Here is a 26,725-nt window from a genome sequence, read left to right as displayed (position 1 = left end):
CACTGACAGCACTCTTGCTGCTACAATTATGGGCTTAGTTGAAGCTGCGGCTAAGTCTATCAAGCGTCATCAGAAGGACCGGATGCAGAAACTGTGTGCTCCCCTGGAATGCTTCGAAGCATATCGATTTACTGTTACTGCCATTAGCGTGTCTGCAAAGTCGAGCTATACTGATGAGTTCAACACGCTCACTAAGGACATTGCGGAGTTTATAGAATCTAGCTCCGGCACATCAACACAGCCCAATAATTCTCCCTGGAATGGTCGGGTGGACACTCTCGACTCAATGTACCTCGTCCTGGCTTACTTTTTGACTCTTGTCAGGTGCCCGGACGTCTGGCGCCAGGTTAACGTTGAATCCCGCCGCTCTCTCTTTCAAAATATGCTCTCCTTAGCAACATCCCAGTATCACCCGTCTTCGACCCTTGAGACACCTCCATCTGAGGCAAGGTTCTTACAAGCCTGGGCGAGTGTGGTCTGCCACGAATATCTTCTTAATGCTCCTGCCATCGCCATAGACCTGATTGCTGTCCTATCGGAACGTGTCAAAGAGGACGCCTCGAATAGGAGACTTTATGTTGAGAGTCTTCAGAGAATTCCTACGGCGCTTATTACACGCCGTCAGAGGGGACTTCTCCTAGACCTTTTGCAGGATGTTGTTGTAAAGGAAGGTAGCACGGCTGAAATCACCGTAGGGTTATTGTCCCTGATGGCGAAGCTGGCCGACATGCCTAAGTCCACGGCAGCTTTAACCAGCGATTGGGAACCCATCTGGACAGTGGCTAAAGCTGTCAGTTTACAGGGGACAGAGGTTGACCTGCAGATCATGAAAGCATTTAGAAACTTACATCGAGCAGTCGTATCTAAGCTTCTTGTCCTCTCCGAAGAGGATTGTCGCAGACTATTCAAGAAAATGTATCGCAAAGTTTCGTCAAAGGCATCCAAATTGCGGTCTATTGACCGTAACTCCATGGATTGCTTTTTCTTGAGGATCTCCCTGTCTCAGCTCTGGCTCCATCGTAAGCGACTTTCTGGTGTTGATGAGACAGAATTGGCTGCATGCCGCCAAAAGTTTTTCGACTTAGTCGTGATGGAGGTCAAGTCCGTCAAAGATCAATGCAAGAAGCAGAAATTAGAGGAGACTATTACCTTGATCAAGATCCTGGATGCATTGGAGGACTTTGAGGACCTGGCGACTGATCACACTGAAGTTGAGAAGTTCTTGACCAAGATCGAGAATTATGTCGAAAAGTCCGTGGACTCAGGGTCTTCACTGAGAAGGCTCATCAGGCGTCGTGTCTTGGCTGGTAAAGGCACGGAGAAGAGTATTACGCTGCCTGTTATAAGCTGCGCCGAGACACTGCCGCTCCAACACATGTATGGCGAAGAGCAGCAGCTGTTCATTCGATCAACGACCGCCAGATTCCAGTCGATGACTGTGGACCAACTGACTCAAGCAATCCAAGATATCCGAGAACTTGGATTCGATGGAGAAAATGCCGCCTATCACCTCCTCGTTTCCGGCTTAGCTGTGGCCTCCCTAACCCCTGTCGAAGATAAGGAAAGCGGCACAGCCAAAGAACTCTCTCTCCTGTGCACCGCTATCACAGATTCTGTTCGCCGTAGCAGATCTATCGAACATTTTACACTCGCTACAGAATGTCTAGATATTCTTCTGCGTAACCACACTCGCTGCATTACTCAGTGGAATATCGACAGTCTTCTGGCATGTGTTGCGGTGTGCGCTTCAAAGGCTGGTCCACTGATTAGCCCCGAATATTCCGCATCAATCTATATTCGACTATGTCGGTTGATGGGTGTGCTCTTTGGTATTCACCGCCAGAAACTCGGTGGTCGTTTCCATCTGATTCTGCCTGCCATGCAACGACTTCTTAACTGTTTGTTCGCTCGCAGTAAGAAGCGCACAAGGTCAATGCTAGCCGAGAAGAGATCCGCTCAGCAACCATTCTGGTTGGCACCCCTGCAGGCCGCTCACGCCGTGCACTTTACCCGTCTCCTCACATCACTTTGCGACCCGACCGTTTCCGCGGTGTCGAGGCCCACCCAGACCGGGCTGAGTCACGAAGGGCTGACTGACCAGACCAAGAAAGCTAAGCGTATCGCAGGTCAGTATCTTCAGTATCTTATCATGGAGTATGCGGAGAGCTCCCTGCGCGGCTCACTGGCACCAGAAGTCAAAGCTGCCATCCTGCCGGGTCTCTACTCCGTTTTGGATGTGATGTCGCGGGATACCATGCGGGCATTGAATGCCGGACTAGATGTATCCGGGCGTGCGATCTTCAAGGGTCTGTATGATGACTACGTGAAGTTCGGCAAGTGGAACAAGGGATGATGGAGTTGGGTTGTTAAAATTAGCGGCGCGGTTTAGACTAAACAATTACCCGGAGTTAATGATGGAGTCTAGTGTGCCTAACAGATATTGTCTACATATCATACTCCATGAATGTCTGACGATGCGCATGCTACAGATGTCATCATTGATATGTATATAGAGAGTGACATTGCCTACAATTTATATTGTTCGAAAACCACATTTGAGGCAACACGTGGTATGTATTATCCTAGAGCCATGTAGTCATAATATAGTATGCGACACTTGACAAAATAGTACAAGCTGATTTCATAGGGCTAAATCCTTATCTAAGCTGGTCTTATCTACACGCCCTCATGCTAAACAAAAATCTGATTCCCTAAGAACCAGGCTCCGTGCCAGGAGCAGCGGTATATACAGGTCTAGGCTAGTATAATCACTTAGGGTAAAGGAATGGTCAATTGGAGCTTGGTAAGAGATAAGGGATCTATCTACCACTGACTTCTAGATTTCTCTTCAAGAGATCAGGGGGAACTTTAAAAGGTATTGAGATGTCTGATTACCGAAGAAAGGTCTCACGTGATATTGCCTTATCGTTATCATCCACCGCGGGGAAGAAAAGAATGGATGCATAAAAGTTACTGCTTACTCGATGTGATCGAGTCAGCACGGGGGAAACGATGAGGCAGCGATTAGATATGCCCAGTCCACCGACTCCACCGTGGCTCCACTCGGGTTATTTTCATAGGCTGGAGATGCCGGAGGAGCCCCAGTCACGTCCTGTTTGCGGAGAGCTTATCGAAGATAACGGAGGGTCGTTCACTTTGTTACTTGACCAGATAGAGCAATAGAAAACCAACGAGCGCGGTCAGCTCTCATTTCCCCTCTTGGCGAGCGGCTCGTGGAGGGTGATAAGGAAACGGTGGCGCAGCGATCGGATGTTCCTCTTATCAGCTTTTTGTCATGAAGGTTCCTCAAGGATTATCGTGGGTGAGGATGGGTCAATATCGGGTTCTAGAGGCCTTCTCATTGGTTGAAATGGGGCTGGTCGATGACGATGGTGCCTTCCCCATACTGCAACACTGACAACCATTGTTTTCCTTTATAAAGAAGGAGGGACGGACGAGAGAGAGAGAGAGAGGAGGACTACTACTACTAGTATTACTACTGTCATCTCTCTCTCTCTCCGTCTCTCTCCCTCCTATCACTTTATCGTCTCGCCCCCCTTCTCGGCTCCATTACTATCCTTATTCCATCCTGCATGTAAAACCTCTATTATTCTAATCATATCCCATTACGAATACCTTTGGCTTCACCGTCACTCACACCCAAGTCACGGGGGACTCTCAAATTATGGCACGAATTAAAGAATGGGTCGAGAAGTTGGAGGTGCCATCAGAGCCCGGCCTGACCAACACACAATTGATGTTGACGAACCATGACTTGCGGCCAGGTGAGACCATTTGAACTGGCCGGCGCATCTCCTCGAGACGCCCTTTGCTGCCTCTTTTCCTTTGTGTACTAGAGATCATATCCCCAGAGGACGAGTAAAGCTGACCGAGTGAACCTTGGGATTGCGTCGTGATTTACAGTCGAACCCGAGCGTCGTCAATGGAAATGGTTCAACTTTGTCGCCTTCTGGATTGCAGACTCCTTGAATATTGTGGGTAATTCCTCTTTCTCCTTCCACAGAGAAGATGCTAACAACGTCGCCTCAAACAGAATACGTGGATGATCTCGTCATCGATGATCGTTGATGGTTTGTCGTGGTGGCAGGCATGGATTTGCGTCTGGGTCGGATACTTCATTGCTGCCTGTTTTGTATGCTTGACTGGTCGCATCGGTGCCGTTTACCACATTTCCTTCCCAGTGGTCTGTCGATCCACATTCGGAGTTTGGGGATCGCTCTGGCCGGTGTTCAATCGAGCTGCAATGGCGGTTATTTGGTACGGTGTTCAGGGTTACATCGGAGGTATGCACTGCGTTCTGGGCCCCTCGCCCACCCCATAAGAGCGCCTGATGATGCTGCCATGAACTTATCTGACGCAAAATAGGCCAGTGTGTGACATTAATGATCAGCTCGATCTGGCCTAGTTACAATCGTCTACCCAACACCATTCCCGCCAGTTCGGGCGTTACAACCAGGGACTTCGTGAGCTTTTTCCTCTTTTGGCTACTCTCCCTACCAGCCCTGTGGTTTCCTGTTCACAAAATCCGACATCTCTTTACCGTCAAGGCAATCTATTCACCGATTGCGGCTATCGCTTTCTTCGCCTGGGCCATCGCACGCGCCAAGGGCCTGGGGCCCATTGTGCATCAGCCACACACCGTACACGGCAGTGCGCTGGCGTGGGCGGTGGTGAAGTCGATTATGAGCTGCCTGGGTAATTTTGCAACGCTGATTGTGAACGATCCCGACTTTTCGAGGTTCGCCCGGAAACCAAAGGATGCACTGTGGGCTCAGCTTCTGACCATTCCCATCGGCTTTGGAGTCACGTCCTTCATCGGTATCATTGCGTCCTCATCTTCGGCGGTTATCTTTGGCGGAGAGATGGTGTGGAACCCTCTAGACCTGTTGGGCAAATTCCAGGTTGGTGCCAGCTCAGCGGAGCGATTTGGGATCTTTGTGATTTCTACAGGGTTTGCTTTAGCTCAGTTGGGGACGAACATCTCTGCAAACTCCGTTTCCGCAGGTACAGATCTGACCGCATTGCTTCCGCGGTATCTTACGATCCGGCGCGGAAGCTATATCTGCGCCGCTGTTGGTCTGGCTATGAATCCGGTAGGTACCCTGACGCGTTTCCTTTGGGGGATATCTAACAGAAGTGCAGTGGAACCTCGTGGCCTCATCCAACAGTTTCACGACTTATCTCTCAGCCTATTCAATCTTCCTTTCTTCCATCGCGGGTCCCATGCTTTGTGACTATTACATCGTCCGCAAGGGCTATCTGCGCGTGAAAGAACTATACACTGCGCAGGAGGGCTCCGCATACCGATTTGTCTACGGCTTCTCGTGGCAGGCATACGCCTCGTATATAGCAGGAATCCTCGTCAATATCGTCGGCTTCGCTGGTGCCGTCGGACGCAAGGTGCCCGTGGGCGCCCAATACATATACAACGTTAACTACTTCTCGGGAATAGTGGTGTCTGCTCTCATGTACTACATCCTAACTCGGTTCTTCCCCGTTCCCGCGACCAGCTCCACCTGGTCAGAAGCCGATCAGGATGTGGACAGCCTGTCTATTGCGTACGGGCAGGAAGTAGACGCGTACGATGTACCGGAACCGGTGAAGGCAGATTCTCTAAATTATGGCACGCTCCAGGAGCGGAAAGGACCGAAGGCTGGGTCATCGGCCGCTGTATGATTAATGAGACATGATTATAATACCTTTGCTTAGTGATATTGTTTTGACTTCATCCTTAATCAACTTTAATAGAATTGGACACATGAGATGGCAATTTCATCATTCTTCAATTGACCTTTATTATTGAAACTGTTGCTATGTCCAGGATTCTTTCGAAGCAAAAAGGCAGTCGGATTATCCAAAAGCTAACCCACTATTCAAGCTCCTCATATCTCAACCACAATATTTGTAAATCGCCAAACCAAAGAATCGAAACCTCTTTTACACCTTCGGCATTATCATAACACCGTACATTCATTGCCCATCAATCACCCGTTTAGCGAGTAGTATATCCACCGTTAGCGAAGATGGTCTGGCCAGTGATCCAGGCGCCATCCGTGCAGAGGAACCGAACAATCGGAGCGATATCCTCGACCATCGTCAAACGGTTGCCCATACCGTTGGACTTGTGGAACTCGACAGCCTCGGGGGATTCCTGGGGGTAGAAGAAAGCTAGTTCGAGTAATGGGTTAGACATTGTTTTCTTGCTCTTGGGGTTTCTTCGAGAAGAACTTACGGGTGTCCATCGGTCCCGGGGCAATGTTGTTGACGCTGACGCGGCGGGATTGGAGTTCTTTGCAGACGCCTCTGTTGACTTGTTAGTATTTGTGCTAGTGATAGGACTTGTGGATGGATGGGTTGGGTTGGGTTGGTTATAGGTAACTAGGTACATACCGAGTGAAGTGCTCAACCGGGGCCTTGCTACCAGCATAGGAAGTATAGTATCCCGTGAAAGCGCCAAGGAGGGCAGTGACGATCGTGATGATCTTGCCCCCGTCCGTGACGTGTGCGGCAGCTTCTTTGAGGACGAAGAAAGCCGTCTTGGAGTTGATCCTATTTCATTTCCAAGGTGTCAGTCCCATCACTCGTTGCTTATGCTTTCTCTGCAAATAAATATAGAGTGCAAATATATAGATAGATAGATAGAAAGATAGGGAATAGACGTACGCAAACATAGTATCGTATTCCTCCTCCGTAATTTCAGTAATAGGTTTCTTGAGCACCTTGCCCACTGTGTTGACCACGATATCAATCTTTCCGAAGTCCTTCAGGGCATCCTGGAAGAGCTTCGTCACAGCTCCGGCGGAGGTAAGGTTACCCTGGTAGAACGCGACCTTGATATTGGGATAAGACTTCTTCAGCTCGGCCTCCAGTGTCGTAGCGTCGCCCTTGCTGCTGTCGGAGTGGTAGTGGAGGGCAAGGTTCGCGCCGGAGCTGGCGAGCTCGCGGGCAGCGGCGGCACCAAGGTTCTTCACACCGCCGGTGATGAGAGCGACTTTTCCGTTGAGGGCCATTATCCTTATTCTTGTGTGAGTGTGGGATTGGGTGCGAGTGAGTTGGTATAAAGGTAGAAGGGCTGATTATTTGCGTAGATATTGAGATGAATTGTGTTATACTTCGCAGCGATCTTTGAATGAAGAAGATGCGTAAGAAGAAGAAGAATCCGACATGTCAGAATCCAGTCCTTTTATAATGATCCGTAGAGCCATGATGATGTCGTCGACCCAGACTTATCCTCTGGAACCATTCCCGGAGTTTGAATCTCTTTGTTTCAGGGATTTCAATCATATTCGGTTCTGGTTTGAATTGAGTTAAGTATGTGCTATCCGGAAACGGTAAGCGGGGTGGTGAGGGTCCGACTCCACTTTTAGTTGTTCTTGGTTGGTGGCGGGTCTGGACTGGTTAACTGTGATGTCCGATTTGGGATATTGCATATTTGCATGATCCGTTTGCTTTACTGTCATGATTCCCGATTGTTAAATTGAGATATGGTGATCCAATGGGAGAATTTGCGCCGGGGATTACAATCTGATTGATCTGAGAGTTTAACCGGATAGCGTGTGGTCCATCCGCGAGTGATATCCCGATTTAGACAGGACGCCGACCTGAAAAGGGAAGTCACGACGTGAGAGCCACGTTGCGGTCGTCAACAGGGGAATGAAAAAAGACAGGTGGCAGGATGAAAAAAAGAGAACTTCCTATTAACTCCTGATCCCACGCTACTGATATTACATACATAAATACAAGACCGACACCCCGAAAGCTGTTACTCAATTACGAAGATGCAAGAAAATGACCAGGATTGGGCTCGGGAGCCTGACCCGGTGCAAAGGTAGCGCCAGGATAATAGAGCGCCGATCCGTGCAGGAAGGCAGCGTTGCGGTCGATCCAGACCACTATCCGGCGGAGTAATCCATTCAGACCAAGCATTGATAAACCGCCTCGCATCCCAACCGCCCGGGTGAGTCCTCTCATGTGCACGCTATAACTCGCCATGTCCCCGTACATCGCTTCATAACTTCCCATCTTCGCTATCGCACCTATCAGTGCATCATTGACGCGGTCCGGTGGTTGATACTTCAAGGCATCGTTGATGGCTTGGACCGCCTTACAACGAAGATTGAGAAGGTCTATTTTCATACCTGCGGCATGCTCGCTCACAGACGCATAATGGGATGCTGCGAGTAGCATGATGACTAGGAAGAGTGCGCGATTTGTCATCACCAAAGGGAACCAGCTGGTTCTCAGAAGGCCTTTATTCCCTGGTTGATCGAGCTCGGGGATGTCCACGGCCATATGCACCAGGTCTTATAGAGCACCATCAGTACGGTTCTACTTGCTATGGATGGTGAGACTAATTTCAAACTTACAGTGATCCACGAGGACCGGCATGAACGGCTTGAAACTGGCTGGATAGGACCGAAAAGGGTCGTCTCGCAGTCCCCCTAACTGCAGAGGGATGGAGATGGTGGAGGACGTGTCCGGAATCTCGGGAGAGTCGTCCTCGGAATCGCTTCGTGACTGCCAGGTTGCTGAACAGCTTATGTCCATGCAGAACGATAGCACCGCATTTCGTTTTCGCTTGAGAGACGGGCGATTCTCGATTTTCTTCCACTGGTACCGAGCCACGTGAGATCGAATTTCGGGCTCCTTAGCGAGCTGCAGAGCGTCTTTCGGCTCTTTGACATTTATAAAGACAAACTCCATGCCCATCCTGAATTCGTTGGCTGGAGGGGCAAAGTTCGATTGATTGAGGGTGTGTCTGTGGGGATGCTATAGTACTAAAAGTGTAGCCGCCGAATGAATCCTACGCAAGGACAAATATCATTCAACGCTTTGATTTTTGTTTCTTTTACTTTGCGTCTCGACTGGGTTACGAGAAGACGACGGGGCGAGAATTTAAGGAGGTAAAGCAGCTGTCATTAGTTTGGGGGGGTGTCTGGGGTCTGGATGTGATAAGGCAAGAGAGAGGGGATCGGATTGACTGCTCAGCCGTAGCCGACCTGGACTAAAATCCTTTTGATGGTCCAAAAGTCCCCTAAGTGGATGTGCCCCACCACCACCGACCAATGAGACCGGAGATCGACCATCGGAGTTAAGGGTTTTGAAGGCGATCTTTCTGGTTTGGCGCGGACTATCAACACTAGTCGCTTCCTCCATTCCCTTCTTCAGCTCTTTGAATGTGAATTCCCTCAGAGAAGAACAATCCTCCCACAATCTGATTCATGGTCGGTGACATATCTGCTGGTCTGCCGACTTGAAACAAATAATGATCCCTCGGAAAACATTTCCCCGCAGCTGGGCTGGTGAATGGAATGCTGCGTTGCTCTCATATCGCAATGGCAACCTGCCCCTATCATTGTCAGCGACGGGCTAGGTCGAACTCGTGTCTCCACATCGCACCTCTTTAAGCTCATAGCCTCGCTCTATGACCCCCCTCCCCCAAATGATAACTAGGCTCTAGCTCCGGTTGGAAAATTGCTCTGAACCAGCTCATTGCAATAGTTGCTTCATTATATGCCCCTAGCTATGAAGACAATGTCGCAGCCAGCTCGCTATACCATTGAACGGACACGAATGATGGGATAGCGACAAAACCTATCGCCATGTCTTAGGGTCAAAGCAATCGCGCTCGGATGTGATGGTGATTGAACCTAAAGATATGGCTGAATCCGCCGTGGAAGATTTGTTACCTCTCACATTTGTTCATCAGGGGTCGCTTGTATCTTCTGCTAATCTTGACATAGGCTATTCTCAGAGCCTATCAGGAAAATGACGCGTATCCGACTTGATCCGAGTCCTCTTGGTGTCATGTTATTTCGCTCAGGTCTCTTTCTTTGGGTGAACTATATTTTTCGTAATTCATGATGGATATCCGATCCACCATGACTGGACATTATCACCTAGACTCTTCAGTTAGCTTGCTATAACTCGACATGATGGATGTCCAGGACACAACAGGTAGTAATGATCAGGAAATGCGAGAGGGATTCTATTTTGGAGGACTCATGTTCAGGCAACCAGTTTATCATTCAATACGAAAGACACGTGCATCACCCACATGTGACGTGGGGTACAAAAGCTGACGAACGCATCCTGGCTGATTTGACTGTGATTGTGACACCTCCATCAATATACTAGCATTGACCATGGTCTCCAGTACGGCCTTTATCGTCGTTCAGGTTGCCCTCGCCGCCCTGGCCGCCCATGTGATCTATCAGTGTTACTTCCATCCGCTTGCGCGCTACCCCGGACCTTTCTTGGCTCGGTTTACCAATCTCTGGTTCGTCCTAAATCTAGCCTTCATTTACCATCGGAGCTAAGATTAACACCCTGTTCGACGGGCTAAATTGCCAAGCGCACTGACCAATCTACATAAAGGAGACTGTTCACCTTTTTTGGCGGTCAACATCATCTTTCAGAGCAGCATTTGCATGATAAATATGGTCATGTTGTCCGCGTAGCCCCAAATTGGCTCTCGTTCTCCGACCTACATGACTTCGATGCGATCTACGGTTTTAATAAATCGGTCGAAAAAGACGACTTCTATCTGTTTGGCCGCCCTCGCGACAATCGCGTGCCGAGCGTGTTCGCTCTAAAAACTGATGCAGATCATCGGCAGAGGAAACGCAAGGTAGTTGGACCAGCCTTGACAACCGCGAAGATAACAAGATATGAATCCGTTGTAACAAAGCATGTGGACCTCTTCTTTACACGGGCGGATGCCGCGTCCGCGTCAAGACAAGATGGCGAGATGGCCGCGGTGAATCTGGCACCGCTGGCTCATCGGTTCACCATGGATGTCATGCTCGAGCTTATATATGGCCCCGATGTTGTTTCGCACCCGTATACCGACTCCGCGACCGGAGCCGATATGTGTTCGGCCATGCGCAAGTTGGTTAAGATGGCGTGGAGCTTCTCGCTCTGCCCATCATACGGCTGGATCATGAACAGCCGTCTCATCAGTGGAGTGTTGCGCACGCTGACTACCAGCAAACAGGGCGGTCCCACAGGAATGATGGCACTCATGACTTCGAGCCACACCATGATCTTTCGGCGTCCTGAACAGGTTAGCCTACCTGGACAGCCCGGGATCGTAAAAAGTTGGTTAGATATTCCTCTTGATGACTCCAGTCGGATGACTCAAGATGAAGTATTTTCGGAGGCAGTCAACCTGGTGTTTGCCGGACCGGGTAGCGTAGCTGCGGCTCTAACAGCCATGGTCTACCAATTGGGAACACAGGAAGGTCAACTATGGCAGGAGAAGCTACGAAAGGAGGCTGATGTCGAAGCACCACCATTCTCCCTCGAGCTTCAAGCGGTTGTTAAAGAGACTCTGCGTCATTGCGCCTCTTTTCCGACAGCTTTTCCTCGAGTCATCAGACGCGGTGCCGAAACTATAGTATCCACTCTTCCAGCTCCACTCCCCATCGGTACCACAGTGTCGGCAAATTCCTATATTTTAGGCCGGTCGCGTAAAATTTGGGGCCACGATGCTGATCAATGGCTTCCACAGCGATGGCTAGGGGACGAGTCACAACGTCGGGAGATGGAAGCCAAACTGGTGGCTTTCAGCAAAGGGTCGCGAGGCTGCGTTGGTAAAGAATTGGCCTGGCTAGTCCTTGCAAAGGCAGTCATGGCCATCATTCGACGCTGGAAGTTTGTGAGCGTAGGGGAGCTTCGGGGGAAGAGTTATCTGGAAATGCAGTATGACGATTGTTGGATTGAGTATGAAGAATTAGCGTGAGCTTGTTAATACGGTAATGGAGCATAATAGTTCAATTTTCAGCTCTGTATTCTACGCCTCAAGTCGGAAATTGACTTAACCAATTAATTCCGCGACAAATCGACCACGAGTTGAGTCACGACGTGGCTGAGCTGAGCTGAACTTTCGTTCCATTTTGGGAGCCCGACGAGGCTACTCAGCCGCGAGTGAGATCTTTAGATCTCAAAAGATCTACATCACTTAAACTCAACGATCCACTCGCTCTCCACCAGAGGCGAAATTAATTTGCTCTTCTTAGCATATATGACCCAGAGTTTCACCAGCACTAATTTTCTGTCTTTCATCCTTCCTTGCCCACCGAGCTCTGCTCTCTCCTTTTGACTCTAAACGGGAGTCAACACATTACATTCTTGTTTTTATTCTTTCTTTTGGTACCTGATCCAAGAATTGATCATCTCAGGTACTCATACCAACTGCATCTTCTCGTTTTGCGTCTCTATTCCCGCTAGATCGACAATCTGAGAGAAATAATCATGTCTACCTCTGGGGCTCTCCCGCAAACCCTTCGCTCCATCACCGATATAAAAATCGCCGAGCTTTCCAAGCAACGCTCGCTCTTTGAGAAGCAACGAGAGGGAATTCTCAAAGCAGCGGCAGACGCACCTGATCTGCGATCCAAGGCTCGGGTGCTCTTGGAAGGAATCACCAAGCTCAATGGCTATCCGAATGATGCCTTCGACCGAGAGGATCTGGATACGCACTCTGAAGACTCAGGGGCCGAGACTACTGTGAAAGATGCTACCGCCCGTGCTGCCCATGTCAATATCCGCCGCTTTCTCCTGCAGAGCCAGTTTGACCCGTCGGTGTCGGATCGGAGCCTAGGCGATTGGGTTGCACAGCTCGAGGAAGAGTTAAATTTCCTGCACACCCGTCACGAACATGCTTCCTTCTACAGCAACCTGGTCACGGAGTGGCTGGCCGGCCTTGAGACCGAGGAGGAGGCTGCCAAGGCTAAGGAACAAGACTCCGAGTCTGACGCCACAAGACGTGCGGAAATGCAGGAGCAGCGAGCAACGTGGGAGCAGTATGTGTTCAACGCCGCGAATGTGGATGAAAAAACAATCAACGAATACCTTGACGGTCTGTTCACAAAGACGAATCAATCTCAGCAAGCGTTGAAAACCCTGCGTCAGAAGATGAAGACCTTTGGAGAGGAATATACATCGACACGCACTCATTTTGACGTTGACACGCTTCAGTGGGTGAGCAAGGCCCTCTTAAGATCAGACTCTCTCACCAAGGAAAAGTCCGACATCTTGAAGGATTTTATGCTCAACAAGGCTGTTGCCCAGGAGGTGGCGGATGTTTTGAACATGCGTCTTGCGACCCTGGACAATTGGCACTGGCCGCCCGAGGGTCTTCCTCAGGAAATGCGTCGTCAACTGAACGGCAAGTACCGGGTCTTCCAAGATGAGGATCTGCTGGACAGTCTTCTGCTCCAGTATCTCGGGCTCCACTGGGCGGTGACTTTCCGGGCTGCATTTGTCAATTTTCAGAAGACCTGGGCCTGGAAAAGCCTGCGCCAGCCTATCTCGAAGTCGGAGCGGGCACGGCGTCAGCACTTCCTCGGTAGGGACCACGCGCGGTGTATCAGATCCGTGAACGAGGAGAGACGCGATGTATATAGAACCGAGTATTTCATGACTCAATTGCCTCGCTCGTTAACTGCAGGTGGGCTGGGGTACGATGATGATAATAACGACCCCGACGACATTGAGGAAGAGAACCGCAAGAACGCCCTGGAGACAAAACACTCGCTCCTCCATCTCCTGATTGCGGAGTCTATCGTGCAGACCCGGATTCATGGACAATTCACGGCTATTCGGTCGGACTTTAAGTACTTTGGGCCGTCTATCCCACATACCACGATGCTCACAGTGTTGGCGTACTTTGGAGTGTCACAGAACTGGCTCGATTTCTTCAAGAGGTTCCTGGAATGCCCACTCAAGTTTACTCAGGACGGACCAGAAGCTGCGGTGCAGACCCGCAGACGCGGAATTCCCATAAGCCATACACTCTCGGACTGCTTCGGGGAAGCTGTCCTGTTCTGCATGGATTATGCAGTGAACCAAAGCACGGATGGTGCGTACTTGTATCGCATGCATGATGATTTCTGGTTCTGGGGTCAGAAGCAGACTTGTGTCAAAGCTTGGAATGCTATGACCGAGTTTGCTCAAGTGATGGGTCTCGAGTTTAACGAGGAGAAGACCGGGACAGTGCATCTTGAGAACAAAGACAAATCCGGCCAACAGCCATATCAAGACCTGTCTTCCTCCACAAAGATTGAGGAAACCGAGGGCTCGGATACTCTACCTACCGGCGACATCCGATGGGGCTTTTTGAAGCTTGACGCCCAGGAGGGCCGATTCATCATCGACCAAGAGCAAGTGGACAACCACATCTCGGAGCTCCAGCTCCAGCTTTCTGCATGCAAGAGCGTCTTCTCCTTCGTTCAGGCATGGAATAGCTACTTCGGTCGCTTCTTTGTGAATAATTTCGCCAGACCAGTTATGTGCTTCGGACGGAGTCACATCGATATGGCCGTCACCACCCTTAACCGTATTGAGCGCACTATCTTCCCTGATAGTCACAGCGGTGTCACTGATCACCTTCGAAAGATGATTGCTGAACGATTCGATATCCATGATCTTCCCGAGGGATTTTTCTACTTCCCCGTTGAGTTCGGCGGTCTCGAACTCACGAACCCGTACATTCCTCTTCTCGCCATCCGCGAGAACATCGAATCAACACCTTCCGGCCGCCTTCAAAAGGCCTACAACAAGGATGAGGCCGAGTATCACGCCGCCCAAGAACGATTTGAGAAAGACGGGCCTGAGGAACCAGCCTCCGAAGAAGCTTTCGGTGACGATGAGGACCCGACTGCTTTTATGTCCATCGAAGAGTACACCCGCTACGCAGAGACATACAGCTACCAACTCCTTGGCGCGTACAACGATCTCGTCGGCGCCCGGCGCGAAGTGATGATCGACCAGTCACCCAAGTTTCGCACCAACCAGATGACATTGGAGGAGGACCCCAGCAGCCGTCTGGTCCTTTCAAACAACTGGGATTCAATGCCACCGTACTGGAAGTGGACCGGCGAGCTGTACCAGGGAGAGATGGTGAAGAAGTATGGAAGTTTGGCCGCAGTGAGTAAGGAGCTCATGCCATTGGGAGTCGTGCAGACCTTGAAGCAAGGCAAGTTCCGGTGGCAGGGTTAGTTTGCATTAGATACCCTTTACGTTGTGTTATATTCTAGGCAATAAAAGTGCTGTTCAGTTGTTTATGCTTCTCATGATATCATTCATCGTAAGACATGTACCGTAGAAAAAGAGAATGCAATATCACTCTCTATAACCGGCCTCAAACTCATCTAATAGTCTATATAACCGCTTCTTCTCCTCCTCGCCTCCAAAGATCACTCTAACAGCTCTTCGAGTTATATCCACGATATCGGCGCGAGTGAGATTAAAATGCTCTGCCGCAAGCAAATACTCATTCGACACAGGACTACAAAAGAAGCCCACATCATCCGTCTATACACCATTAGCATCACCACCTCGACTCCCTTCCCAAACGACAACAAAAGAAGAAGTGAGAAAAAAAAAAAAAAAAGACTTACACAAAGCACAACCGGACACTCCTCAACCCTCCACCACTCCCTAAAATGATGCTCTAAAAACCCACCATCAAAAAGCTTCGCATGAACATTACAACTCATACACAACTCCAACCCCACCTTCCGCCGAATAATCTCCCCCCTCAGATCCTCAGGCACATGAATAACATGACCCAACCGATCCGGCCCAAACCCCAATATGGTCTCCAGCTCCCCCTCCTTCGGCGGCGTCCTCACCTCCGCAAAATGCACCGTAACGCCCAACCCAGCCGCTTTGGCGTTCGCCAGCGCGGGCCCGAAAATCGCCATATCCCCCTTACTCGGGTTCCCGGCGATGTCGACCCCCACGACGAGCGGTTTGTGGGCAATGGCTAGGTTGACGACGGCGTCTGCGTCGGCGGGGGTGTGCTCGCCGCGGTCGAGGGAGAGGATGAGTCGGGTTGTTAGGTCTGGGTGTTTTTCTGCGAAGGTGGTTATTGTGGAGAGGATGGTTGATATGTAGGCTTCTTGGGTGAAATGGGGGCTGGGACGGGGGATGGTGCGGAGTTCAAGGTATTTGATGCCGTCGGCGTGGAAGTTGGTTAGCACGGAGGTTGTGGCATAGGTTATTGAGGGAAGGTCGGTGAGGAGGTGGTAGGTGAATGTGCCGAAGGTGTTGAAGAATCTATTTTTTTAAATCTCAATTGTCAATCACCATCTTCTTCTTCCATTGTTAGAAATCTATCTTATTTATTTTGGGGAGGGTGGGCAAACAGACGTATCAAGTGTGTAGTCTACCTTGCCCGGGGGCATGACGACCCAGGGATCTGGGAGGTCAAAGCTTGGGTCTGCGGCGCGCTTTTGAAGCCATAGTTCGTGGAGACATTGGCGACTTATGCTGCCACTTAAATGGGCGTGGACCTATGGTTTTGGGGGTGGTTAGTTGGTGTTGATTTCTCTTCTGGGTAATTGATCTTGATCTGGGTCATTGCGATTTGGGGGTGCGGGGTTGAGTTGATTGGGGTCGGATGAATGGGGGGATGTTTAGTGAGTGGATATACATACCTCGATTTTGGGGAGGGATTTTGTGAAGGCTGCGTCGACTGGCTTGGCGGTGTTCATTTTTTTGGAGTCTATTGGTTTATGGATGGATCTATGGTGGTGGGAAGGAGGTTCTGTTCTGCTGTTTTTTGGGGTGGATATGAATGCGGGGGGAGATTTGACATGTTTGTCTATCTTTCTTTGGAGTTGTCGGATCACTCGTTTACTTGAGGAGGGTTTGGTTTTCTTTGAGGAGGTTATTGTTTGATAGTGACTGTGGTTTCTTCGTTTCTGAATTTAGTTCTGTAGCATTGCTTGATGGCTTTCTTGTACGAGATTTTATCAATATGTCTTTGGGTTCAGCGATGCTTGTCTATCAAATGACATATAACGTCTTCGGCACTTCTCAGTCGAGTTCCACTTCCAGATATCCTAACCGATGTGATTTCCAGAGGAGATTTAGAAGAAAAGAACGAGAGAAAGTTACTCCTTGTTTCATCTTCTGATACCAAAGTCTAATGATTCGCCCCCTTTCCGCAATCCCAACAGAAACATGACCCCAAAGGAACTGAATCGCGAGTAGAAAAGAGCCGCAAAGCAACCACTTGGGCAATCCAAGCCCTCGTTGGTAGCTACAGGAATCCCAGCCCCTGTCTGCAGCTCCGCCGTTCCGTCTGACATGCCATCCTACGGGGCCGGGTACAACTTGCAGCCTAACCACACGGGAAGCAAGCGTGTTTGATATGGACGATCAGGTGTGCAATGCCCTCATCGGGCAAGTATGGGACTTGACAGCTCGTTGACATGAGAGTAAAAGGCTGTGTCGGAGCTGTTAGGTTCAGTAGGACGTTTCAGTCAAAACCGCATGTCCCGTCGGCTACGTAGTTAGGGTTTGCAAGGTGGATTCCAATCGGGTGTGGGTCTGACGGCCGAGTGTTCCCAAGATTCGGGGAGATGGAACGTGGATCGTGTGTTATCTTATTCTGGTCTGGTCGGTTTTGTCTGTATGTAGCCTACCGTTTTGGGCGAGTTCTGTTATTATCCCTCGCTTTGGTGCTATAGAGCTAGAGTTTTGTTAGTCTGTCCATGACACTCGGGTGTATGCCCGTTGCCATCTAGGGGGTTTTGGTTCGCGAGGATTGCTGACGAAAGGATTTTATTATGAGTCAATTAATTCGTATCGCTTATACCTTGATCAGGATGGCGATTGCCGTAAGGCCCCTCTTCTCCTCCTCGGCTTGTGGATATGGCGAGATTAAAGCTCATATCAAGATACCGTGTGATGTCCTTGGCAGATCAGCGAGACCCCATTCGCAATATCGATTCAATCGTAGTACTTACGCGAATTGATATGAAGCATACGTTGCATCGTGTTAGTCAGTCTCGTGTAAATTGGTGCCTTGCGATCCAAAGTTCGGATCTAATGAAAAGTGGAGAAAAGCGGCAGCCAAAGCCCGTAAGGCAAATAATGGGACGGTCAAAGAACAAGGCAAGACGGGGGCAAAAGGAGAAAAAAAAAAAAAAAAAAAAAAAAAAAAAAGGCAGGAGCCCAGTTCCGGAAATCTGGTAGCTGGGGAAGCCATTCATTGTTTGACGATTATCCTGTAGCAACCAGGGATAATTCCCATCGTGCCATGTTGGGGGACCTAAGCCTCATCCCATCTCGACTAACATCGTTGGCTGTCTCTCCCCACCAAGTTAATCGCAAGTAATTCGTTCCTTTGTTTGAATCAACCGTGTATGACCACTCAGTACAGGTTTTAAGGGTGGTTTCCTCTGGGACGTTAGCCGTATGCAATCATCCGTGAGGCGGCCGTACGTTGCCTGCCAATGCGCCAGAAAGGCAATGGAACGTTACTGTGTCCCCCAAGACGCGGCGCAGCACCGTACCGCAGACAAGATTCCAATTTGATAATCTCATGGCTGGATATGACCCTACTAGTGTTATCCCCATTGGGTACTGCACATGCATTACCCAGCGTGTTGTCCCACAGCCATCGTGGGGGCCTCTCACCCTGATCCTAGTCATAAAAATCGATGACATACAACTGGGATTGTCTGGGACTACGGCACTGAGACATCCAGAGCCCTGTCACCGTGCGGTGTGCACCGCCGTTGGTCGCAGCCAGTTCCCAGTTTCCCGCGTTTGTGTGCGCTGTTCGCGCTAGTCGTCGAAGAATTCTAGAAAAAGAACATGCTCTGTACCATGTGGATAATTGGCCGATGGGCGTTTCCATGGAGAAAAAAAAAAGTCCTATTTTTAGTTAGGAAACCGGGACTGAGTCACAGTGGAAACATGTGGAATCCAAGCAATACTATGAAGTCCGCCGTGAACACGCTCATTGGTGATATCTCGACCTAGTGACCCGTTGCCGATATGACCATCTTTGGTAAAACCAATAATCGCCTGAAATACTCCGTATCATCCATGTGTAATGGTATTGACTCCGGCCGTAGAAGATACTGGGAGTGAATTCATGAAGTACAACACAAGGACATTATCTTATTTCTGCTCCTTGTTTTTCATAGTTGTGCGCACCGAATTGGTGCATAATTTGTACGGCAGTGGCGCACTGCTATCGGTTCGGACCGAGAGTAAATTGCAAGGCAAAAGTCCACTTGAATGGGGAAAAAAGAGAGAAGAAAACGAGGGATAACAGTGGGAAGCACAAGGACAAGCATGCTGTAGACAGAAAAAAATCATTTGATACACATGTGTATATACCATGCTCTAAAAGTTCGATCAACGCGAGACTATACCGTTTAACTGTGAAAGGTTATCTATGGTGAACCGGCCAATGACGATAAAAGCTTCGGCAGCTCAGAGAGTTGAAAGGGTCAAAGAGAAAAATGGCAGCATACACACCGCATAAAAAAAAGGAAAAAAAAGAGGTAAAAATAAAAACAAAAACAATTAGATGAAAAAAAAAAGACGGATAAAAAAGCCGGCAAGGGACGGATTCAACATTAAGTGAGATTGGAGCAAACCTCGAATTAAAAGTCCTGCGGCTGATAGTTCCGCAGCAACAACCCCTACCATTGCCACCGCGGTGGACCTGCCCTAGTGGTGGTAGACCCAAGGGCACTTCGTATCAATCGTGAGATATCAGTAACAGTGGTTTGTGTGATTGTGGCTTGCCCCAACCCTCGGCAAATACCCATTGGTGGCTTCGCATCTCAAGCTGATACCTATATCACCCAGCAGTAAGTACACATGTCAGATGGCAGCCGTGTAGCCGTCTGAGAACTGCTTCAGCAAGTATCCCGGATGCTTTTAGCGGCCAATAACGGTATCTGTAAGCAAGAATGGAGTCCTGGAGCGGTACTAGATTCGCTAGAGGTGAGTTTCATTCGGGTGAGCTCTGACCTCGCATCCCGTGGCAGACAGCCAACCCGCCTGTATACAGCCATACAGGAGAGGGGTCGAGACAGATTAGAAAGCAAAGAAGCGACCAAAGTTAAAAGTGAGATGAGGCAACATTAGGCATCTTTAATCACGAGGTTCCATACGCAGGTCAGATGCGAACAAAGGCGTTGCTCATGCAAGCCGCCTCATAATAGGAGCGAGTTATGGACTATCCGCAAGCCACGAGCACGTTGTCTGGCTGGCTGAGAAGTCCGGCACTTGTCAACCCGACTGGACTATGTGCTGCATTGCTGGGAACAACCACAGAGGATTTGATAGCCTGAACGCGAGCCCTGGCAGCATGAATGACTGGGGTTGGCAGAAGGCTGAGAAGCATCGAAGACGCATCGAAGGATCGATGTGCACTCAGCTGAACTGAGCCTCAGGCAGCGATAGTGTTTGTTTGATTGCATGGGCTATTGATTTATTTCCTGGTCGTGCCCCCGAATTACAAAATATTACTCCATGTTACACAGTCTGTTTTAGTGTCCAAATACCCTACCCATCAACACTGAAACGCCGTGCCCGATCCATTGAAAGAAAACTTGAATACCCTCTGTTGGGGAGCAATAGCTGTGTAACATGATTGAGTAATTCGCAGCGCAAATGGTAATTTGTAATCGTAGGCTCATTGGCTTAACGGGTAGAAGATTACAGTTCTCTGACCCCGGCTTAAGAGGCGCAACGTTCCATCCAGTTGGGAACGACTCAGTTTGCCTTGTAACTACATATTAGTTTCAAAAATCCTTTTTCTTTTTCGTTTTTTTCCCTCCTTGCGCGCTGTGGCTTCGGACAGTCCGGACGCCAGAGCTGATGTCCATGCGGTACAACCGGTACCTGAGTCACCTTTATGTGATGATGTAGTAGACCATTAATCAAAGTTCTTTAGCAACGAGGAAAATTTCTGTTTTCGTCAAGTGGTCTCCTGAAGATCAGAGTCGCGACAACCCGTCGTCTGAAGTTAAAATACACTACTATTGGTGTTTAAAGATAGTTTTTTTTTTGTTTCCAAGGTGTTTTAACCCCCAACTTTTATAATACAAAGGTAGATAGCTAAGCAATAATTCTAATCAAACTATCAAATTATCTCTGGGTTTTTCTTATGATAGGGTTGTTGTGCGCTGGGCCCCCATAAAACTAGAAATGTTTGTTGCTCTGTACGGATGTATGTATGGTAATTAATCACGTAGTGTAATAACATGACAGCGAACGAGAATGATTACCACGCTAATGCAGTTGATGTGGTAAGATGGTAACCACTATGCTGGGATACAATATCTCTCCTTTATTATTTTTTTACTTTCCCCCTCGGTTTTTTTGTTAAATGAATTTCCTTTGGGTCCTTCTTCCGATTCGGGTGGTGGGGAAGCACTTGCGTGCTACCAGGCTTATGATGTCATAATGTCTGTTCGTCATTTAATTGATTGATCAATAGAAGCATTCAAGTACGAAATTTGGTCTTCCTCAATCGAGCAAATTACCGATTACGAGGAGATTGAGCAATTCCACACTGGTTATCTCTACGCCTACTACAAATTGTCATGGTGTCTCCAATTGAGGGTAGGATCTTTTTCCTTAAAGGGAAAAAGTAAGTGAAACAAAATCAAAATAATATAAATTCTTTTCTTCAACATCTAACGAAACATAGAGGGGCAAGAATGGAGCACAGCTAAAGTACAGAAATTAAAATATAAAAAACCAAATGCATAAGGGAGGGATCGGAAACATTACAGAATACCTAATCAACTATATTTCTGCCTACGGCGATAAGGGATAATGATAGGAGAGCACAAGGATCAGAGAAGAAAGCCAAGGGTTTTGCCCGTTGAATGCGTTCATCACACGCTTTGTTCGTGATCGTAGCCAGGAGTCCTCGGATGCAAGATCCTCAGTGGAAGAAACCCGCGATGGAAGGAGATTGGAAGCTGTCAAGTGGCCAAGTGGGCCACCGTTAAGAGGCCTCTCCACGAGGCCGATGGAATGGGCCAATGATCATTGTCGGTTGGGTTCCCCAAGGACGGTGCCCGGCAGGGTTGGTCTCTTAGTGCCTAAGGCTTTTCAGGCTCTATCGTCAGACCGCTCAGGGGTGGTCACCGCCAATGAGGGTGAATCATTGGATCATCAAAGGAACCCAACGTTGGAGTGACTCAGCCCCAGTAAGATACCGAAATTGAGCACTATACTAAGGACTAGATAGGTAACAATCATATTAATATGTGCTCAGAAGAGGACCCACAGTGATGAAATGAAATATGTATGTACGTACTGTATGTGCATACATAGAAAAGTCAAGGCGCATGGAATGCTGTGTCTTAATGCCATCAATTACTAATGAGAGTAATGCTATGTTGATACTACCTAAGGTCTCAGGCAGCCAAAACCTCAAGATCCTAAAAATTTCCCGGTGTCTCGGTACCTTAGGTTTTAGCCTTAACTGAGCTGGTAAGAGTAGCAAACATGGCCACCCTGGTAGCCGGTGCTCCCGTGCGAATGAAATGTTGCGCTACTGGTCACGGGCTCAGCAGCCAAAGCCCATCGAATGATATCCCTTTCTTGATGGACTTTCGTGGCACGTCAGAGCACGGTTGAATGGTGCTCGTGGGAGGAGGTTGGATTGGCAGTACGGAAAATTATCCTTCCCCGCCTCTTTTGATCATCATGATCCTCAGCGCCGGTTACCTACTCGGAATCAACGTTCCAAAATTGACTAAACTGATGGCATGACAATATACTCCGTAGTGCCATATACACACAGACCTTGGGACACTAATACTTCCCTAAGGGTAATAAAAAAATAAATATTAATTACTCGACGCAAGGAGCAATCAAAGCTCTTAGAGCACGCGAGACGGTGGTAACCTAAAAAACCACGAGCCTTGTTCTCCGCTTTACTTCCCCTCTGATCATCGCCATCGTTATAGATTGTATGGGGGGAGGGGCAGGTTTACAACAAATCGCTTCGCTCCCTATGAGGTATCTATGTACAGTCTATGCGCAACTAAACCCATGCAGTAAAAACCCTGAAAAGGTAACCTACTAAACAAGTACCACCGGATAGCCCAAGACAGCGCAAAATCACACTAGCAAGAGGTTTAGGCCGCTTATCGCCCGCTTCCTACGGAGATTTGTCTATAAATGTACATATGTACAGCCGCATGTTGATCTTAGCAAAGGAATATAAGAAGATCTGCTACAACTCCTTGCGTCATGGCAGTGTACTCACTCGGAGGTGAGACCCTTAGGAAAAAGGATTCCAGTATTATGTTCATTGCTACTGTTACAGATTCCCGCCATAGCCGCGATATCAGTTTTGATCCATCAGTTGAGTTTTCTTTTTCGAGTATCGACCTTATGATGACATAGATGATGTATGAAATTGCTTACTTTGCTTTCATACATACGCCCACATGCCCTGAGCACCCCAGTAAATTTCTTATTATTCCAGCAAAAGCAGTAGGGAGTAAATGATGCGAAGAAGAAACAAGGAAATATCATTGTAATACCTACTAATGCATCAGGTCATTCGCATCCCAAAAATAACCTGCCATTGGAGGAGGAATCAGCCTTGTCTGGAAAAGGCTAATGGAAGCCCAAGTTTTGAGACATTAAGGTTGGGAAAGTATACTAGTTAATCTAATCAGACTTTACCGCTCGATGGAAGGATGAAAGAACCTTCGATGGATAAATGATTTGGTTGGACGCTGAGCCGATAATGCCCGATAGCCGACCACATCATTTCTTCAAAGATCTTGGTAGGGACGATATCGACGAAGAATAGAGAAACATCGCTTTATTTATATTTAGCTGCCTTTTTGCTCATTGTTCACGGTATATATGTACTACTTCCATGATCATACTAATGCTCGTGTTATCCTTAACTAAGCAAATGTATATGTCTGCATTGAAATTGCCCCAAGAACTAGCTTGGCATAGGATTCGGAGGGACGGGAAATGCGCAAATTTGGTCTGCCTAAAGCAGAACTCCATCATCTCACTTTCTGATGACCTTCATGCCCCATTAATGACCAGTGGTGGGCTGAACACTCAAAATGACAAGCAGAACAAGGAAGATAAGCATTGCCAACTCAGCAACATGGCTCAGCTGTAGTGCGGGGTTCACACCCCACGAACCATTTTCTTTAATGTTTTTATTTTACTATTTTATTATTTGTTTTTTTACGCGCCAGCTTTGGGGGTCCTACGGTTGCCCCTCGCTTTTGGAAGTCACGATGCATTCAAACTGGCCGCATTACTTACTACTATCTGGTTCTGGTCACTTTACTGCCAAGGCGTGGTCTGTGGGAGCAATACGGGAAACTCCATGACCTGTTAGCCGGCTTCGTTAGTGTCCAACCACCCAGCTATGGGTAATTGGGATGAATACCAAGTAGAAACCATGCCCGACTAAGTTCTCTGATCCCATAGGGTAGAGAGGTGGAGAGAATAAAGATATGTTCAAACAAGACCGATTGGATAGCATGCAAAACAAGTCCACGAGTTCAAGCGCTTTATCAATTCTCATTGTCACCCAAGCTATAATTGTGAATTACACTTAAAAGACAAAACAAAGGCTGGCTGACCGCTCTTCTGAGACAGTGAGAATGCACGGAATACTGTGATACTAATACTAGTGGCTGGTAACCTTGCCTCAGTATGTCCTAAGTAGACAGTGAATGATAAGCCCTCAATAGTAGGGTATAACCCACAAACATTAATCGTATCAGTAGGTTGTATGTACTTCTGGTATGTAAGAAAAGGAAAAATATTACCCGGCTGTGGAAGAAAATACCTGACTAATGACTAGTCTCCAAGATTAGTATGGGGCTAAGTTGCTGCCTATGAGAATCCCCCAAAGGATCTGCTGACTAGCGGTTTAAGATTCATCGTTTCATCATTCTTACCGCTCCATTGTCGTGATGATCTTTCTTTCTTTCTTCCCTTCTCATGCACCGCCCCGCCCGTGATTCCACTGCCACTGCCCTAGCCTCAACACCAATGCATAGGGCAAATTGAAACCATTACTAAGGATAGTAATCGTATTATTACGCGTGGTACGGAGTACAATTCCTGTACCTGTCTTCTACTCAGATAGTGCTAAAACCACCCCGCGTTCAAAGTGGTAATAGAATGCTTTCCCTTTCGACTACTATAGCCCATATCCGCAATGACTCAATTTCAAAACAAGAAACAAATTTGTAATGTTCTAGGTAGCAGTGGATTCTTGTATCTATCTTCCCTTCCCTTCCGCCCGTTTACTAGTAGTACTAACTCCCACCACCTGCGAACCTTACGTAGACGAAAGAACCACTCAATACTCCACAGTGTTGTTGACTAGGGATGAGCGGCTTCAACCGTCCTCCTTTTTTTTTTTTTTTTTTTTTTTTTTTTTTTTTTTTTTTTTTTCCTTTTTCCCTTTTTCTGTCTGTTTCCGACAAACCCGCCCTTCTCCTCCCTTTTGCCCTCTTTAAGGTTCTATTGGTGACCATACCTCACAGCATCATCACACATTGAATTTCTGCAGTGCGAATGCATCCTTGACTCGAAAAGGTATGATTGGATATCGACAACCCAGTCTCCTGCCGATACTAAGGCACGGATCAGGTGACAAGTATCCCGGTTGTCGGAACTTTGAGTCATTGCACTATTGGACCGAACTATTCATGTTGGACTGTTGACCTACTAGTACCAGTACTACACGCCCTAAAGTGCGGAGGGATGGCATGCAGCTTCACTTGCCAGTTTCGGGGAAGCAACGCAGAGTTATCCACAGGGATAAGGCGGTTTAGTTCAACCACTTGCGACCTGAAACTCTAAAGATCGCAAGAATGAAGGGGATTGAGATGACGATAGACGATGATGATCGTATGCGATCCACATAATTCTTCCCCGGAAGGACCGCAGTGTCGGTGCTCTTAAATTCTGTAACATCAGATATCAAATCCTTCGCGATGGGCAATCAATAGTCATGTTATTTATTGTTGGCAGTGGGTCGCTGGTGAGGCATGCTTCGAATACTTTCTAGCGTAGTAAAACAGGTTGAAAGAAATGACAGTGGATTACTCCGTTCTCCGTATCACGCAGCCCCATCGTGTCTATGGGGAACGGGTTCTTCTGTGGGGATTCTCTTTTTGCAAAGGGCATGCAATGCAATCTGTTACAGCTATGGGATGACCTGTATCCACAAGGTCAGCCTATCGAGTAAGTCGCACAGGCACTTTTCAACCTACTAGGGCTTTCCACTTTGGCTTTCCACTTTGCCCCCTTTCCTCCCTAAGGAATTTTTGTCGAAAGACACCGAGATAATACCTAAGAATCAGGTGAAACTCGGCCTGTCCACAGCCAGTGGGAGCGTGCCGACCTGCAAGATTGACAGTGCTATCCCCCCAAGGGATGATCGTCCAATGGTATAGCAGATCAGGGTCTGTTCATTGGAAGTTATTTCATTGTTCGCTCTGGTACCCAAATAATACTCTCTCCAGGATTACAGGTCACGTTTCCGGCGGCCCTGATGGCTTGGTACTTGTCAGATACATTTAATGAAGCAGATGAATTGCATAATAAGAGTACCAAGACAGAAGCGTTAAAGGGAAGAATATTGAATAAATTAAATATTAAAGCCAGCCGACTCCAATTCATCTCAATATCAAGGTGATCCTGGACTTCCGGGTCTCGGTTTGTTTAGTATTTCAAGGATGAAAGGAAGCACCTCTAAAAAAAAAAAGATTCAAGGAAAGTGGACAATATGTAAGAAGTTTTTCTATTTTCTATTTTTTATGTTTTATTTTATTTTATTTTATTTTATTTTATTTTATTTTTTTGTAAATAAGGGTGAGAATACTCTGTAGACAAGCTGCCACAGACCATTACGATTAGCTTC

General features: G+C 48.0%; 8 protein-coding genes across 8 annotated transcripts; 4 read left to right on the top strand and 4 right to left on the bottom strand.

The window, feature by feature from the left end:
• Positions 1-28: 28 nt before the first annotated feature.
• Positions 29-2,353, top strand: AO090012000566 (ribosome biogenesis protein URB2; the record flags this gene model as incomplete). The annotated part of the gene is made up of 1 exon (XM_023236540.1): positions 29-2,353. The coding sequence occupies one exon, from the start codon at positions 29-31 to the stop codon at positions 2,351-2,353; it is 2,325 nt and encodes a 774-aa protein (XP_023091458.1).
• A 1,332-nt stretch (positions 2,354-3,685) lies between these two features.
• AO090012000565 (nucleobase cation symporter-1 family protein) lies at positions 3,686-5,697 on the top strand (the record flags this gene model as incomplete). The annotated part of the gene is made up of 5 exons (XM_001727511.1): positions 3,686-3,785; positions 3,925-3,995; positions 4,055-4,304; positions 4,387-5,114; positions 5,164-5,697. The coding sequence occupies 5 exons, from the start codon at positions 3,686-3,688 to the stop codon at positions 5,695-5,697; spliced, it is 1,683 nt and encodes a 560-aa protein (XP_001727563.1).
• A 316-nt stretch (positions 5,698-6,013) lies between these two features.
• Positions 6,014-7,031, bottom strand: AO090012000564 (uncharacterized protein; the record flags this gene model as incomplete). Its single annotated transcript, XM_001727510.3, has 4 exons — positions 6,014-6,189; positions 6,254-6,324; positions 6,412-6,570; positions 6,685-7,031. The coding sequence occupies 4 exons, from the start codon at positions 7,029-7,031 to the stop codon at positions 6,014-6,016; spliced, it is 753 nt and encodes a 250-aa protein (XP_001727562.1).
• Positions 7,032-7,635: 604 nt separating this feature from the next.
• Positions 7,636-8,157, bottom strand: AO090012000563 (uncharacterized protein; the record flags this gene model as incomplete). Its single annotated transcript, XM_023236539.1, has 2 exons — positions 7,636-7,736; positions 7,839-8,157. 2 exons carry the CDS (start codon positions 8,155-8,157, stop codon positions 7,636-7,638), a joined length of 420 nt encoding a protein of 139 aa, XP_023091457.1.
• Positions 8,158-8,237: 80 nt separating this feature from the next.
• AO090012000562 (uncharacterized protein) lies at positions 8,238-8,730 on the bottom strand (the record flags this gene model as incomplete). Its single annotated transcript, XM_023236538.1, has 2 exons — positions 8,238-8,254; positions 8,388-8,730. The coding sequence occupies 2 exons, from the start codon at positions 8,728-8,730 to the stop codon at positions 8,238-8,240; spliced, it is 360 nt and encodes a 119-aa protein (XP_023091456.1).
• A 1,436-nt stretch (positions 8,731-10,166) lies between these two features.
• On the top strand, positions 10,167-11,764 carry AO090012000561 (putative cytochrome P450 pisatin demethylase; the record flags this gene model as incomplete). The annotated part of the gene is made up of 2 exons (XM_001727507.1): positions 10,167-10,300; positions 10,399-11,764. 2 exons carry the CDS (start codon positions 10,167-10,169, stop codon positions 11,762-11,764), a joined length of 1,500 nt encoding a protein of 499 aa, XP_001727559.1.
• Positions 11,765-12,276: 512 nt separating this feature from the next.
• Positions 12,277-15,024, top strand: AO090012000560 (uncharacterized protein; the record flags this gene model as incomplete). Its single annotated transcript, XM_001727506.3, has 1 exon — positions 12,277-15,024. The coding sequence occupies one exon, from the start codon at positions 12,277-12,279 to the stop codon at positions 15,022-15,024; it is 2,748 nt and encodes a 915-aa protein (XP_001727558.1).
• A 123-nt stretch (positions 15,025-15,147) lies between these two features.
• Positions 15,148-16,523, bottom strand: AO090012000559 (putative adenosine deaminase; the record flags this gene model as incomplete). Its single annotated transcript, XM_001727505.1, has 4 exons — positions 15,148-15,339; positions 15,426-16,086; positions 16,180-16,322; positions 16,467-16,523. 4 exons carry the CDS (start codon positions 16,521-16,523, stop codon positions 15,148-15,150), a joined length of 1,053 nt encoding a protein of 350 aa, XP_001727557.1.
• Positions 16,524-26,725: the final 10,202 nt, after the last annotated feature.

This window comes from Aspergillus oryzae, chromosome 4, assembly GCF_000184455.2.
Source record: "Aspergillus oryzae RIB40 DNA, chromosome 4".
Classification (NCBI taxonomy): domain Eukaryota; kingdom Fungi; phylum Ascomycota; class Eurotiomycetes; order Eurotiales; family Aspergillaceae; genus Aspergillus; species Aspergillus oryzae.
The sequence above is the reverse complement of the archived record's forward strand: the minus strand, read 5'-3'. Positions and strand labels throughout refer to the sequence as shown.